We start from the raw sequence: 17,640 nt of genomic DNA, 5'->3' as shown, positions 1-17,640 counted from the left end.
TGCCTGGGCTACCCCCCCCCAGGGGATGTTTCAGGATGGAGAGCGGGGAAAAGGGCTAGTCAATATGTAATTTACTGACCCCTTCCTTTTCTAAATGACACATTCACTCACTGTGTTCATTCACAAACTGAAGCATAGTAAACACATTTTACTATGCTTCCGTGGGTTTGCACTTTGGGGTGCACACCCTAATGTAATAGGCTGTGCACACCTATGATTCTTCCATTCCAAGCAAAGATTCTGGACCAAGTAGAGATCTATTCCTTCTTAAAGTCCAAAGATCCCCCTCCTGCAGCTGATCCAAGGAGAAGTAATTTTCTTCTTCCAGTGCAGAGACCCGCCACCTTCTTCTGGTCCAAACACAAATCCTGTTCCTTCTTTCTTTCCAAGCAGAGTACCACTGCCTTCCTCAGTTTCAAGCAGAGATGCACTCCATTCTTTTGTTCCAAGCAGAGTTCCACCCTCTTCTTCAGGTTCAAGCATAATGATCATGCACCCTATTCTTTTGTTCTTTTGGTCCAAGCAGAGTTCCACTCCCTTCTTCAGGTTCAAGCAGAGATGCACTTCATTATTTTGGGCCAATCAGAATTCCACCCCCTTCATCGCATTCGAGCAGAGTTCCACTCCCTTGTTTCAATCCTAACAGAGATCCACCTCCTTCTTCTGGTTGAAGCAGAGATTGAATTCCTTCTTCCATTCCAAGCAGAGATCAACTCCCATCCTCTGGTCCAAGCCGAGGTTCATTTCTTTCTTCAAGTCCAGAGATCCACCTCCTTCTTCTGACTCAGGCCTAGATTACCTTCCTTCTTCCATGGCAAACAGAGATCCCCCTTCTGGTCCAAGCAGAGTTTCACATCTGATCTAGAGATTCACCCTCCTTTTCCAGTCCAAGCAGATATTCCTTTCTTTCTTCCATTCCAAGAAGAGATTGTTCCTTTTCCTTCCTATTATTCCAAGCAAAGATCCACTCACTTCTACTGGTCCAAGCGGAGATCCACCTTCTTTTACTGGTCCAAGCAGAGATCAACTCCCTTCTTCTAATCCAAACAGAGACCTGTCCTCTTCTTTTAGTCCAGACAGAAATCCACTTCCTGAACCTTCTAGTCCTGTTAGGACTACTAGAAAAAATTGGATCTCCAGAAAGCTTGTGCTGAAATATGAACTGTCTTCTCTACATGATATGAACTTGAAGTTCCTGCTTTAAGTTCCTTCTGTTTTTGTCAGGCATTAGGAGGGGTTCCCAACATCCCTGCGCTGAATTCCTGGGCCAGTACACCTGCTGTGTCCATTATGAGGGGTTCCCACAACCACTGTACACTTGCTGTGCCCATCATGAAGGGTTTCCACCATCCCTGTTCTGAGTTCCTGCGTTTGTACACCTCCTGTGCTCATTATGAGGGGTTCTCACCATTCCTGTGATGAGTTCCTGGGTCTGTACATCTGCTGTGTCCATTATGAGGGGTTCCCACCATCCCTGTGCTGAGTTCCCAGGTCTGTACACCTGCTGTGCCGATTATGAGGGGCTCCCAGCATCCCTGTACTGATTTCCTGGGTCTGGATACCTGCTGTGCCCATTATGAGGGGTTTCCACCAACCCTGTGCTGAGTTCCTGGGTCTGTACACCTGCTGTACCAGTTATGAGGGGTTCCCACCATCCCTGTGCTGAGTTTTGGGTCTGTACACCTGCTGTGTCCATTATGAGGGGTTCTTACCATGTCTGCCACTGCTGTCTTTAAAATGCCAGATATTCGCCTCTTACTGATTTATCACTTTTCAATCTGTCATGTGTCGGTGGAGATCTCACTATTAGACAGAGCATGTGACACTTCTTGGAAAGTCTGCGGGCAGTTTACACTGGCTGTGTAGCACCCATAATGTGATCACATAACATATGAGATAACCTCGGACACTGCTGACCCAGCACGACATGTGCAAATAGGAGCGCTGACCCGAGCCATGTATAAATAGAACATCTCTCTGACAAATAGGTGACATCACTAGCCCAGAGCGTTCGGTGACACCACCAGATAAACAAACACATGTGTCACCAATTATATATACACAGCGTGCGGTGACACACAGCTGCAGACTCCGCCATACATAACTCTTATTTGGAGAAAAAACTCTTAAGTGCCTGTACCCAAACCTCTTATCTACATCAAGATGACTGACGTAGTTGCATACTTAAAAAAAAAAAAAAAAATGACAAGTGTCCATCGAGCTCATCTAAAACGAAAAAAATACATTTAATAAAAAAAAAAAAACACCCAACCAATGGACTGCCCTAACATGACGCATGTTATTTCCAGAAGTAACGCACATCATCAAGCTTTTGTGTTGACGCACAGCAAAAGTGCGAACCCAATAAAAAAGGCTTCTTCTTCTATCTTCTTCCCCTAATTCTTCTTCTATTACTTCTTCTTCTTTCTTCATTCTTCTAATTTATTCTTCTCTCTTCTTTCTTTTTCTTCTTCCTCTTTCTTTTTTTCTTTTTCTTCTGCGTCTTCTTTCTTCTTTATCTAATTCTTTTTTTTCTTTTCTTATTCTTCCTTCTTCCTTCTTCTTTCTTAATTCTTCTTCTTTCTTCTACCTTCTTCTTCATTCTTCTTCTTTCTTCTACCTTCTTCTTCATTCTTCTTTGTTTTCTCTCTCTCTATTCTTCTTCTTTTTCTTGTTTCTTCTTTCTTGTTCTTCTTCTTCTTTTCTTCTTCTTTCTTCTTTTCTTCTTTTCTTCTTCTTTCTTCTTCTTCCTTCTTCTTTCTTCTTTCTTTCTTCGTCTTCTTTCCTTCTTCGTCTTCTTTCTTTCTTCTTTCTTCTTTCTTTCTTCGTCTTCTTTCTTTCTTCGTCTTTTTCCTTCTTCTTTTTCCTTCTTCTTCTTTCTTTCTTTTTTTCCCCCTTCTTTCATCTTGCTCTTCTTTTCTTCTTTCTCCTTCTTCTAATTTTTCATCTTCTTTTTTTTTTTCTTCTTTATTCTACTTTTCGTCTTTCTTCATCTTTGTACAATGTTGCAGTTTAAAATCTATTTATAAAACATGACTGTTACATTTACAAAGTTGATAAACCTGAACTGGATGACATTTTTGAAGCTCTGTGTATCATAACAATTGTTTTTCTTTAAGAAAATACACATTTCATCTCCCTCTCCTCCAGCTCAGTGCTGCTGATCTCCTGCAGCCTCTTTCGGCCACTTCCTATGTACATGTCCTTGCTCCAGTGTCGGCTGCACATGACTGATCGGGACCAGCTACCTGATGGTGACAATGGTGGCTGCTTGTGCAATGTGTGTCAGCATGGCTGCTTGTAGTCGCCACCATGGGAGCATTTGTGACAATGCTGGAGCACCATTGGTAGACAGGGACAGTGTGTTGTCACCCCATAACAGGAAGTGCCTGAACAAGGACCTTGATGGCAGGATCATCGTGGGTTTTTAAAAAATGTTTCAGATGATTGAAAATGACTTGTGAGTGTTGTCACCCCATCACAGGGAGTGTCTGAATAAGCTTCATGGCAGGATCATCATATCTACATGTACTTCCTTCGGGGGTATCTTTATATCATTGCTCTGGTCCAGTTGCGTAATAGTGACAATGGAGGACTATGCCTGAGCAATTTGTATCAGCATGGCTGCTTGTCACTTCTACAAGGGCAACATGTGAACCGGGTGACAACACAGGAGCACAACGGGAGACAGGGAGAGTGTGTTGTCACCCCATAACAGGAAGTATCTGAACAAAGACTTTTATGTCAGGATCATCGTGGTTTTTAAAAAAAATAAAGCTGCATGTTGTCACCCCATAACAGAGAATGTCTGCACAAGCTTCATGGCAGGATCACCATATCTACATGCACTTCATTCAGGGCCAATTGTATATCATTGACCTGGACTGGCTTCCTGATAGGGACAGCGGTGGACCATGTCAATGGGAGTCAGCACAGCCTCTTGTAGTCTCCATCAGGGGTGCATGTGACAGGGTGACAACACAGGAGCCCAATTGGGAGACAGGGACAGTGTGTTGTCACACCATAACAGGACGTGCCTGAGCTGCAACGTATATACATCCAGCCGGTGGTGTGAGGGGTTAAAGATTATATAAGATTGTAGCAACTTACTTTAACAATCTTTTTATTTTTTTATTATTTATATGGATTTTATACTCCAGTTTATCGCAGTTCCCCAAGGAAGCACCGTGTCACCTGTCATATGATGGGAGGGGGGTCACCAGGAAATCTTGTGATATCTCTATCATGTTACACCCTGGGATTTATCACCCTCTTTCATAGCAGAAAGCTGACCTCACCGGTCACCGGTTATAAGCGATGATGCCAGTGTCAAACCATGAAAACTTTACCATCTAAAGCGCTTGTATACCCATTTTTTAAGTTTTTACCTACAGGTAAGCCTATATAATAAGGTTTACCTGTAGGTAAAATGAATATCTCCTAAACCTGTACGGTCTAGGAGATATTCCCTTTGCATGCAGCCGCTGACGTCAGCGGCGCATGAGCTGTGAATGCCCGGATGAAGGTCCGGCAGACGCTGCCGGACCTCGCTGGGAAGAAGCCTCCCACGCGCATGCATGGGAGTGACGTCATCACGGCTCTGGCCACTCACAGCGCCGGAGCCGCAAACCCGGAAGACACACCGAGGGCAAAATGTCAACTTCCTCGGCGTGGACTGGCCTGCGATACGGCCCACGCCAAGGTGCATACTAGCTCATTATGTCTTTGCCTTACAGGGTTTTTTTTTTACTTTTTTTTTTCTGCGGGTATAAAACCACTTTAATTCTGATGTCTTCCTTGTTTTCACAGATCCAGTGTGTGATAAGGGCTTCCGGTGGAGCAATGATCTGGAGAGGTGTAAAGACTGCCGGTTGTGTGAGATTTCCAGCAAGGACGACTTCTGTCAGACATGTAAGAGAACATTCGGGGGCACTATGAGGGTTTGCAGCAGTGGTGGTCAACTTTCTTGATATGGGGGGCCTTAGATGTGGCCCCTGACCTCACCAAGGGGCTGCACATAAAATTCAGTAAATATACAGTTTTAGAGACTGCAGACATGATACAAGAAATGGTCAGAGACTTAGGACATGACATAAGAGATGGTCAAAGACTGGGGATATACTATGGGAGATAGTCAGAGACTGCAGACATGATACAAGAGATGGTCAGAGACTGCAGACATGATACAAGAAATGAAAGTATCAATTATTCTGTGCTGCCCAAAGAGTGAAATAAGCAGCTAACACGGCCAATAGGATGTAAGCATATAACAATAAAACAAAAGTATGTGTAGCGCTACCAAAATAAGAGTTAAAAAAAAAAGTTCAATATAAGGACAATGAAGTCCAACTGGTAATGAAACACCCAGGGCCGATCCTAGGGTCACAGACGCCTGGGTGCAGAAATATTTTGGGCGCCCCCACGGGGGCGTGGTCATCTTACTAACTCCTCCCCTTTGCAAATGTTTCTATGGCAACGACTCAAACACAGATATGCTCCCCTAAGGAGTCTTTGTTAACCTGGGATCCTCCCATGATCTCTTAACAATAAAGAGAACAAGATAGTCAGAGACTGCAAACATACTACAGGGGATGGTCAGAGACTGCAGACATGATACAAGAAATGGTCAGAGACTGCAGACATAGTACAAGAGATGGTTAGAGACTGCATAAATAGTACAGGAGATGATCAGAGACTGCAGACATAGTAAAAGAGATGGTCAGAGACTGCATAAATAGTACAAGAGATGGTCAGAGACTGCAGACATAATACAAGAGATGTTTAGAGACTGCAGACATGATACATAAGATGGTCAGAGGCTGCAGTTATGATACAAGAGATGGTCAGAGACTGCAGACATGATACATAAGATGGACAGAGACTGCAGACATAATACAAGAGATGGTCAGAGACTGCAGACATAATACAAGAGATGGTCAGAGACTGCAGACATAATACAAGAGATGTTTAGAGACTGCAGACATGATACATAAGATGGTCAGAGGCTGCAGTTATGATACAAGAGATGGTCAGAGACTGCAGACATGATACATAAGATGGACAGAGACTGCAGACATAATACAAGAGATGGTCAGAGACTGCAGACATAATACAAGAGATGGTCAGAGACTGCAGACATAATACAAAAGATGGTCAGAGACTGCAGACATAGTACAAAAGATGGTCAGAGACTGCAGACATGATACAAGAGATGGTCAGAGACTGCAGACATGATACAAGAGATGGTCAGAGACTGCAGTTATGATACAAGAGATGGTCAGAGACTGTAAACATAATACATAAGATGGTCAGAGGCTGCAGTTATGATACAAGAGATGGTCAGAGACTGCAGACATGATACACAAGATGGTCAGAGACTGCAGACATAATACAAGAGATGGTCAGAGACTGCAGACATAATACAAGAGATGGTCAGAGACTGCAGACATACTACAGAAGATGGTCATAGACTGCAAACATGATACAAGAGATGGTCAGAGACTGCGGACATGGTACAAGAGATGGTCAGAGACTGCAGACATAGTACAAGAGATGGTCAGAGACTGCAGACATAGTACAAAAGATGGTCAGAGACTGCAGACATAATACAAGAGATGGTCAGAGACTGCAGACATAATACAAGAGATGGTCAGAGACTGCAGACATACTACAGAAGATGGTCATAGACTGCAAACATGATACAAGAGATGGTCAGAGACTGCGGACATGGTACAAGAGATGGTCAGAGACTGCAGACATAGTACAAGAGATGGTCAGAGACTGCAGACATAGTACAAAAGATGGTCAGAGACTGCAGACATAATACAAGAGATGGTCAGAGACTGCAGACATAATACAAGAGATGGTCAGAGACTGCAGACATACTACAGAAGATGGTCATAGACTGCAGACATGATACAAGAGATGGTCAGAGGCTGCAGATATGATACAAGAAATGGTCAGAGACTGCAGGCATAGTACAAGAGATGGTCAGAGACTGCAGACATAGTACAAGAGATGGTCAGAGACTGCAGACATAGTACAAAAGATGGTCAGAGACTGCAGACATAATACAAGAGATGGTCAGTGACTGCAGACATAATACAAGAGATGGTCAGAGACTGCAGACATGCTACAGAAGATGGTCATAGACTGCAGACATGATACAAGAGATGGCCAGAGGCTGCAGATATGATACAAGAAATGGTCAGAGACTGCAGGCATAGTACAAGAGATGGTCAGAGACTGCAGGCATAGTACAAGAGATGGTCAGAGACTGCAGACATAATGCAAGAGATGGTCAGAGACTGCAGGCATAGTACAAGAGATGGTCAGAGACTGCCGACATAATACAAAAGATGGTCAGAGACTGCAGACATAATACAAAAAATGGTCAGAGACTGCAGACATAATACAAAAGATGGTCAGAGACTGCAAACATAGTACAAGAGATGGTCAGAGACTGCAAACATAGTACAAGAGATGGTCAGAGACTGCAAACATAGTACAAGAGATGTCAGATACTGCAAACATAGTACAGAAGATGGTCAAAGACTGCAGACATAATACAAAAGATGGTCAGAGACTGCAGACATGATACAAGAAATAGTCAGGGACTGCAAACATGCTACAGAAGATGGTCAGAGGCTGCAGTTATGATACAAGAGATGGTCAGAGACTGCAAACATAGTACAAGAGATGGTCAGAGACTGCAAACATAGTACAAGAGATGGTCAGAGACTGCAAACATAGTACAAGAGATGTCAGAGACTGCAAACATAGTACAGAAGATGGTCAAAGACTGCAGACATAATACAAAAGATGGTCAGAGACTGCAGACATGATACAAGAAATAGTCAGGGACTGCAAACATGCTACAGAAGATGGTCAGAGGCTGCAGTTATGATACAAGAGATGGTCAGAGACTGCAAACATAGTACAAAAGATGGTCAGAGACTGCAGACATAGTACAAGAGATGGTCAGAGACTGCAGACATAATGCAAGAGATGGTCAGAGACTGCAGACATAGTACAAGAGATGGTCAGAGACTGCAGACATAATACAAGAGATGGTCAGAGGCTGCAGTTATAATACAAGAGAAGGTCAGAGACTGCAGACATAGTACAGGAGATGGTCAGAGACTGCAGACATAATACAGGAGATGGTCAGAGACTGCAGACATGATACAAGAAATGGTCAGGGACTGCAAACATGCTACAGAAGATGGTCAGGGACTGCAGACATGGTACAGGAGATGGTCAGAGACTGCAGACATAGTACAAGAGATGGTCAGAGCCTGAATACATTGTACAAGAGATGGTCAGAGACTGCAAACATACTACAGGAGATGGTGAAAGACTGCAGATATGATACAAGAGATGGTAAGAGACTGGCTGCGTTTGATGGGCACTTTGGCTTCGTTTGATGGACACCGTGTCTGCTTTTAGGCGGGGCACAGTGTCTGCTTTTAGGCGGGGCATAGTGTCTGCTTTTAGGCGGGGCACAGTGTCTGCTTTTAGGCGGGGCACAGTGGCTGCGTTTGATGGGCACAGTAGCTGCTTTTAATGGGCACAGTGGCTGCGTTTGATGGCACAGTGGCTGTGTTTGATGGCACAGTGGCTGTGTTTGATGGCACAGTGGCTGTGTTTGATGGGCACAGTGGCTGCATTTGATGGACACAGTGGCTGCATTTGATGGGCACAGTGGCTGCATTTGATGGGCACAGTGGCTGCATTTGATGGCACAGTGGCTGCGTTTGATGGGCACAGTGTACCCCCCACACACATATCTGTTCCCCCCTGCACATCTGTCCACCCCCACACACATATATGTACCCCCTCCCCCACACACATAGCTATTCCCCCCTGCACATCTGTTCCCCCTCCCCCCACACACATATATTTGTGCCCCACTGCACGTCTGTTCCCTTCCCACACACATATCAGTTCCCCCTCTGTACACAGTGCAATGAACTATAAACTTGACAGCAGAGAAAGGTTTTTATTTACTTGTTACTGGGTGCAGGCTGCAGCACTGAGCATGCTGCCTGTGCTTCCACTATACCTGAGCCAGCGGCGGTGATGCTTTACTCTGGGGAGCGGCGCTGCTGCCTGCCTGTCCGTTCCACAACAGATCCCTAAATGACCAGGAGGAGGGGGGGATATCGCGGCAAGCATGGAGATACACATGCAGGGCTTCCATCTTTCAACGACAAATGCAGCACTTCCGGCGGGCTGCTCCTTGTCCCGTCTCTCTCCTCTCCTCACTGCCGCTGCCAGGGCGGCACTGTAGGCTGGGGACATAGCGTTCCGGGATGTCTTAGGCGCCACCGCCCCCTAGCCTGGCGGCTGGCGCCATAAGGCGCCGCAGCCGCCTGACCCGCGATTTCTTCCTCCGCTCCCTCTTAGCCACGCTGTGTGAAGATGGCAGAGGTGGGCGGAGCTTGTTTATTAGCCGCGGAGGCGGCACGCTCTGAATGCTGGGGCGGCCGCGGCGGCCCTGACTCACATCACGGTTCGCTAGCTAGACGCCGGCCGGGCGGCCGGCGATTCTAGCTCGGCGCCCCTCTTCTGTAAAAAGATTACAGCGCTGGGGTGCGGTGCACCCCGTGCACCCCGGCCAGGATCGGCCCTGGAAACACCAACTGAGAAAAAAACAAGAAGGAGTCCTCAATATTTAAAAGACTCATAAAGATTAACAATCCATATAAATGTAGTGACTTTGTGTAAAAAACAATTCAGATGCGTGACATCAAAAGTGAAGATAGGAGAAGCACACCACCACCGAATTTGAGAAGGCTTACCAGATCTCGTGGACCCAAGAGGGCCTACGCCCCAAATGGGTCAAATCAGGCTTGGGTGGTGGGTGATGATAGATGTCCCAGAGAGATGGTGAGGATGGACATCTAGAAGTAAGCCGTGGACTTGTATGTCCCTCAAGGTAATATTGAGGAGTAGATGGTGATGATATAAAACAAGGAGGAAAAAGGCCACATAGCGTAATTCCGTAAAACAAGTATCAAAATTTATTAAAATAAGAAATACACTCACATGTACGTCTTGTGTATTTCTTATTTTAATAAATTTTGATATAAAATTTATATCATCACCATCTACTCCATCTACTCCTCAATATTACCTTGAGGGACATACAAGTCCACGGCTTACTTCTAGATGTCCATCCTCACCATCTCTCTGGGACATCTATCATCACCCACCACCCAAGCCTGATTTGACCCATTTGGGGCGTAGGCCCTCTTGGGTCCACGAGATCTGGTAAGCCTTCTCAAATTCGGTGGTGGTGTGCTTCTCCTATCTTCACTTTTGATGTCACGCATCTGAATTGTTTTTTACACAAAGTCACTACATTTATATGGACTGTTAATCTTTGTGAGTCTTTTAAATATTGAGGACTCTTTCTTGTTTTTTTCTCAGTTGGTGTTTCATCACCAGTTGGACTTCATTGTCCTTATATTGAACTTTTTTTTGAACTCTTATGTTTGGTAGCGCTACACATACTTTTGTTTTAATGATACAAGAAATGGTCAGAGACTGCAGACATGATACAAGAAATGGTCAGAGACTGCAGACATGATACAGAAGATTGTCAGAGACTGTGGATATGATACAAGAGATGGTCAGAGACTGCAGACATGATACAGAAGATGGTCAGAGACTGTGGATATGATACAAGAGATGGTCAGAGACTGCAGACATGATGCAGGAGCCTATAGAAGACTGTGAGCATGACATAGAAGTTGCTGGAGTCTAATAACATGGATCAAGAGACTGTCATAGACTGGGGATACATTACATGAGACTGCTAGAAATCATTGCTAAAACAGGGCAAAAGGAAACAACAGAATAATTTCCTTTAGGGACCCCAGGGGCCACACAAAAAGTTTCAGAGAGCCACATGTGTCCCCAAAGCTGCAGGTTAGGAACCAGGGGTTTATAGTATAAACAGGGGGCATGGCCCAGTAAAAGCATTCTACTAGCCCCTCCCATTGCTTATTTGCCCCTCCTCTAATAGTTTGCTGACTTACAGTTCCTGCAGTGAGCCCACAAATGAGATGCTGCCAAATCCTTTGGGGCTTATTCACAAAGTGATGGCAGAGGCTCTACAGCTCTGCAGAGGATCACATTTTCAGAGGCAGTTTACAGGCATTCAGGAGTCGATATTTACATAAAACCGTTATACCGCATTTCACACGCAGTTTCAATGTGGTCCTGTTGATAGGGGGTGCCACCTGTCAAACTCGAGGTGCCGAGTTAACCCCTTCCCACCCGTCCCTGGCGTCCCTTTACCTGGAGTTTTTAGGATAGATTGCCCAATCGTGTGACCTCTGTGATTGGCTGTCACAGTGATCACATGATCAGGAGTCAGTCCCGCTGGCTGCCGATCATTACTAGAGACTGGGAGCTGTCTATGACATCATTGTGCTTGGTGCTGTCTATGACATCATGCCAGTCCATGGACGCATACGCATGGCATGTGGGTATCCTCTCTCTCTCTCTCTCTCTCTCTGTATATATATATATATATATATATATATATATATATATACATTACGTGGGTGGCAAGATGTTGAAAATTGCCATGCCGCCGCATGGTGAACTTACTCCTTTGCCCATCATGTTAATTTGGAAATGGTTAATTGAGAGCGGTAAAAATGTACATCTACCCCCTGTTTTTACTGCCCTCCCCTGACCACCCATGTGAACTTCTCTGTGACATTACTAATAAGGAGGCGGGGTTGTGATGCCACGGATGAGGAGGCGGGGCTGTGACGTCACTGATGAGGAGGTAGGGCTGTGATGTCACTAATGAGAAGGTGGGGCTGACGTCACTGATGATTAGTTGGGGCTGTGACATCACTGATGAGGAGGCGGGGCTGTTACTTCGCTAATGAGAAGGTGGGGCTGTGACATCACTGATGAGTAGGCGGGGCTGTGACATCACTGATGAGGAGGTGGGGCTGTGACGTCACTGATGAGGAGGCGGGGCTGTGACACACAGATATAGTGGGCTCAGATAAAAGTGGTGTCAGGCTCTTGTTGTTATAATGAAGAGGGGAGTGTTTGAGAGCAGAGAGTGTCGAAGAGTCGCCGTTCAGAGACATTTCTAACACTTTCTTGTCTCCTTCTCTTCCAGGCGATTCTCAGGATAAACAAGCGGATTTCCCTTTGCTGTGGGTCATCGTGAGTGTCGCCGTTTCAGCTTTCATGTTCACCTTCGTCATCACCCTCACCATATACCTGATCCACTGCCGCAGGAAAAACAAGTTCACCAGTGAGTGCAGAACGGGCCTTCCTTCCCATATACCTCCGGCCTTTCTGACTGTTAATAAAGTCTGCTGTCTGGGTCCAAACCAGGAAGATTCACCCTGTCGATCTGCCCTGTCACCCCCCCGAAAGAAAAAAAAATAAAATGGTACAGTTGTCACCAGAACAGGAAGTGGGGGAAAATCTTCCAATGGGGACGCCTGCTTCAAAGATATTTTTCCCTTTGGAAAGATTTGTTTTCGTTTCCTGTTGCATTTCCAGGGACAGGAAGTGACGAGAAATGTCACTGATGGGGACACCAACAGCAATAAAAACCTGACTGGTGTTCAAACCCTTCAGTGCTCCTTCTAAAATAAAAAGAAATCTTTTGGCTGAAGTTTTACTTTAACTTCTGACATTTACACATACCGGACTTTGAATTGACAAAGTACAGTAGGTACAGGAAATGCAAACCTGCCAATCAGATATAAGGCCTGGTTCACACCTATGCATTTTTTGGTGCGTTTTCAGTTTTGGAGAAAAAAAAATTAATTCTTAAATTATTGTCCTTAAAGTGGGACTAAAGGCAAGACTTTTTGTTTAATTTTAGTTGGAGTAAGTGAGGTATAACCCCTGTCATTTCTTTTCTTTTGCCATCTGTGTCTCATTGGGGATATTTCTCCTCACTTCCTGTTCCATACCCAAAATAGGAAGTGAGAGGAAATCCATCCAAAGTGAGGGAATCCCTGGTTGCCACCAGAACTAGTGTCCCCATTGGAAGATTTCCCCTCTATTCTTGTTCTGGTGACAACCCAACATTTGGGATTTTCTTTCACTTTCACTCTTGGTGATCTTGTCACAAATAAAGAGGGCGAATCTCCATAATGGGGACGCAGACAGCAATAGAAACCTGACAGGGGTTCTAATCCCTCTCCGCTCTATCCAACATAAAAAAAAAAAAAATGCCTTCAGGTATACTTGAATTAATATAAATTACTATATTCATTTAAAGAGGAACTCTGGGCATTATTTAAAGTTTTGCATAGTGTATGAAAAGCTCAGAACCCCTGTCAGGTTTTCGTCATGTGATATGTTGGTTTTAGGAGGCGACTCCTCAGTATCTGTATAACGTCTGTTGTCCTCTTCTCTCTGCAGCCCCCATAGAGGAGACCGGAGCCCACTCCGCTGAGGAACTACTCATACACTGAAGGTGAGATACTCTGCTAAATCTGTAGTATGCATTAGCAGTTATACACCAGTGCAACGCTCTGCAGGCTTGTATTAGCCAATAGACTATAGTGCAATGCTCTGCAGGCTTGTATTGGCCAATCGGCTATAGCGCAATGCTCTGCAGGCTTGTATTGGCCAATAGACTATAGTGCAATGCTCTGCATGCTTGTATTAGCCAATAGACTATAGTGCAATGCTCTGCAGGCTTGTATTGGCCAATAGACTATAGTGCAATGCCCTGCAGGCTTGCATTAGCCAATTGACTATAGTGTAAGGCTCTGTGGGCTTGTATTAGTGAACATACCATAGTGCAATGCTCTGCAGGCCTGCATTAGCCAATAGACTATAATGCAATGCTCTGCAGGTTTGTATTAGCCAACAGACCATAGTGCAATGCTCTGCGGGCTTCTATTAGTCAATAGACAATAGTGCAATGCTCTGCAGGCTTGTATTAGCCAATAGAATATAGTGCAATGCTCTGCAGGCCTGCATTAGCCAATTGACCATAATGAAATGTTCTACAGGCTTGTATTGGCTAACAGACCATAGTGCAATGCTCTGCAGGCTTGTATTAGCCAAAAGACCATAGTACAATGCTCTGCAGGCCTGCATTAGCAAATTGGCCATAGTGCAATGCTCTGCAGGCTTGTATTAGCCAATAGGCCCTAATGCAATGCTCTGAAGACTGTATCAAATGCCAGTACAATACTCTACAGACTGGTTTTAGTAGTTAGACACCAGTGCAATGCTCTGCAGGTTTGTATTAGGGCCTCATCGCCCTGCCAGTTTTACCAGGTCTTGGTACAGAGTGTCTGGAGTTTGTGGCCTCAGGCTAACATATAGAACTACAATCCAGATGTTGAGCATTGCTTTAGAATATACAGTACGTGGCTATTAACCATATGGTATTGTAGATTTTGTAATCAAGGGAGTATAGAATAAGATTTGGAGATCGGGGAGCATTTTGTTGGGAAAAATAGGTTTTTATGCTTTAATGACAGGCTTAGGGCATAGATGCCAACTGTCCTGGATTTTGCCAGGACTGTCCCGGATCTTAGTCCTCTGTCCTGCTGATGGTGTGTCCTGGGCCATGTCCTGAGATCACAGCACCAACATGTGTAGTAACCCAAGAAGGCATTAGGTGCTGAGATTGGGGGGGTCTGAATGGGGCCAACCAGTAAAATGGGCAAGATGGGCTGTCCCCGCATATTTATAGGCAGGGTTTGGATGGGACCAACCAGTAAAGTGGGTCAGATGGACAGTTACTGCATATTTGAAGGCAGGCTTCGGGTGGGATCAACCATTACTATGAGCTTGATCGGCGGTCCCTACATATTTAGAGGGAATATCTAGGTGGGGCCAACCAGTAAAGTGGGCACGATGGGTGTTACCCACATATGGTGCCTTGCAAAAGTATTCATACCCCTTTAAATTTTCCACATTTTGTCATGTTACAACCAAAAACACAAATGTATTTTATTGGGATTTTATGTGATAGACCAACACAAAGTGGCTCATAATTGTGAAGTGGAAGGAAAATGATAAATGGTTTTTAAAATTTTTTTACAAATAAATATCTGAAAAGTGTGACGTGCATTTGTATTCAGCCCCCTTTACTCCTAACTAAAATCTAGTGGAACCAATTGCCTTCAGAAGTCACCTAATTAGTAAACAGAGTCCACCTGTGTGTAATTTAATCTCAGTATAAATACAGCTGTTCTGTGAAGCCCTCAGAAGTTTGTTAGAAAACCTTATGCCGCGTACACACGACCGGTTTTGCCGTCGGAATAAACTCCGAAGGTTTCTCCGATGGAACTCCGACGGAATTCCATTCAGGCGGTCTTGCCTACACGCGGTCAACCCAAAGTCCGACCATCCAGAACGCGGTAACGTACATCACTTACGATTGGACTAGAAAAAGGAAGTTCAATAGCCAGTAGCCAATAGCTTCCGTCTCGTACTTGGCTTCAGAGCATGCGTCGTTTTTGGTCCGTCGGAACAGCATACAGACGAGCGATTTTCCCGATAGGAATTGGTTCCGTCGGTAATATTTAGAACATGTTCTATTTCTAGGTCCGTCAGAATTTTCCAAAAGAAAAAGTCAGATGAGGCATACACATGATTGGAATAGATGATGAAAAGCTTCCGTCTGACTTTTTCTGTCGGACATTCCGCTCGTGTGTACGCGGCTTTAGTGAACAAACAGCATCATGAGGGCCAAGGAACACACCAGACAGGTCAGGGATAAAGTTGTGGAGAAGTATAAAGCAGGTTTAGGTTATAAAAAAAATATCCCAAGCTTTGAACATCTCATGGAGCTCTGTTCAATCCATCATCAGAAAATGGAAAGAATATGGCACAACTGCAAACCTACCAAGACATGACCGTCCACCTAAACTGACAGGCCGGGCAAGGAGAACATTCATCAGAGAAGAGCCAAGAGGTCCATGGTAACTCTGGAGGAGCTGCAGAGATCCACAGCTCAGGTGGGAGAATCTGTCCACAGGACAACTATTAGTCGTGCTCTCCACAAATCTGGTCTTTATAGAACAGTGGTAAGAAGAAAGACATTGGTGAAAGAAAGACATAAGAAGTCCCTTTTGCAGTTTGCGAGAAGCCATGTGGGGGACACAGCAAACATGTGGAAGAAGGTGCTCTGGTCAGATGAGACCAAACATGAACTTTTTGGCCTAAAAGCAAAATGCTATATGTGGCGGAAAACTAACACTGCACATCACCCTGAACACACCATCCACACTGTAATACATGGTGGTGGCAGCATCATGTTGTGGGGATGCTTTTCTTCAGCAAGGACAGGGAAGCTGGTCAGAGTTGATGGGAAGATGGATGGAGCCAAATACAGGGCAATCTTAGAAGAAAACCTGTCGGAGTCTACAAAAGACTTGAAATTGGGGCGGAGGTTCACCTTCCAGCAGGACAACGATCGTAAACATACAGCCAGAGCTACAATGGAATGGTTTAGATCAAAGCATATTTATGTGTTAGAATGGCCCAGTCACAGTCCAGACCTAAATCCAATTGACAATCTGTGGCAAGACTTGATAATTGACATTCACAGATGTTCTCCATCCAATCTGACAGAGTTAGAGATATTTTGCAGAGAAGAATGGGCAAAAATGTCCCTCTCTAGATGTGCAAAGCTGGTAGAGACATCCCCAAAAAGACTTGCAGCTGTAATTGCAGAGAAAGGCGGTTCTACAAAGTATTGACTCCGGGGGGCGCCATACAAATGTACCCCACACTTTTCAAATATTTATTTGTGAAAAATGTTGAAAAAAAAGTTATCATTTTCCTTCCACTTGACAATTATGTGCCACTTTGTGTTAGAGGTGGGGTGAAATCAAAGCTGAGATGCTCTGCAGGTCCTCGTTGTTACTCTTACTAACCGAGTCTTTCTCCCCCCTGCAGATCGCCATCATGGGAACATCCAAACAAAAAGGAAGCTGCTATCCAATCATGGTGTGTGTATATATATATGTATAGAAGGTGTATATATATCTATATATGTATATATATATATATATAGGATCCTGCGCGGGCGCACAACATGGATCTTTTTTGTTTTTTCTATTTAACCTTTTCTCGTCACGTGGGGGCTGGGGCGCATTGCAGAGCATCGCGTTCCCCTCTCCCCCTCCCGGCCAGCAAGGGGTTAATGACGCTTCCTGCGCCCACCATAAGACTCATAAAAAAAAAAAAAAAAAAAGGTTCTCTTCCCGTTCAACAGAATCGGAGCTCACTTCCCGCAAGCGCACCCGCTCACATTCCTGCAAGACCGCCGCTAGGAAGGATGCCCCCCCCCTTTGTAAAGCCCTGAAGGGCCTTATAATAAAATTGTGTTTTGTTTTTATAAACCTGTTTCTGTTGATTTATTTCTATTCAAAACTAAACTCAGAAATCAGCAAATGTTGTCTAAATACGAGATGAGTGTTTATTGATATTTGGGGGAGTCTATGTATAAAAAAATTCTTAACCATCCACACAAGCATACCATAGGTTTTATTATTATCTTTATCTTGCATGGTCATCAGCGCCATCTAGTGTTCATAAAGCAGTATTTATTTTTTATTGAAGCATTTCAGGAAGCTGACAATTCTTTTTTTTTTTTTTTTTTTTTTTTAATAA

General features: G+C 44.5%; 1 protein-coding gene across 1 annotated transcript in view; it reads left to right on the top strand.

Annotated features, from left to right (window-relative positions):
* TNFRSF12A (TNF receptor superfamily member 12A) overlaps positions 1–17,369 on the top strand; it is a 31,827-nt gene extending 14,458 nt beyond the window's left edge. The window contains exons 2-5 of the mRNA XM_073635932.1: positions 4,810–4,911; positions 12,155–12,292; positions 13,420–13,474; positions 16,924–17,369. Of these exons, the coding sequence (XP_073492033.1) occupies positions 4,810–4,911; positions 12,155–12,292; positions 13,420–13,472 (293 nt within the window). The 3' untranslated portion in view covers positions 13,473–13,474; positions 16,924–17,369. The remainder of the gene's footprint in view (positions 1–4,809; positions 4,912–12,154; positions 12,293–13,419; positions 13,475–16,923) is intronic.
* Positions 17,370–17,640: the final 271 nt, after the last annotated feature.

Source organism: Aquarana catesbeiana, linkage group LG06 (assembly GCF_042186555.1).
Source record: "Aquarana catesbeiana isolate 2022-GZ linkage group LG06, ASM4218655v1, whole genome shotgun sequence".
Taxonomy (NCBI): domain Eukaryota; kingdom Metazoa; phylum Chordata; class Amphibia; order Anura; family Ranidae; genus Aquarana; species Aquarana catesbeiana.
This window is presented reverse-complemented; position numbering and strand designations above follow the sequence as displayed.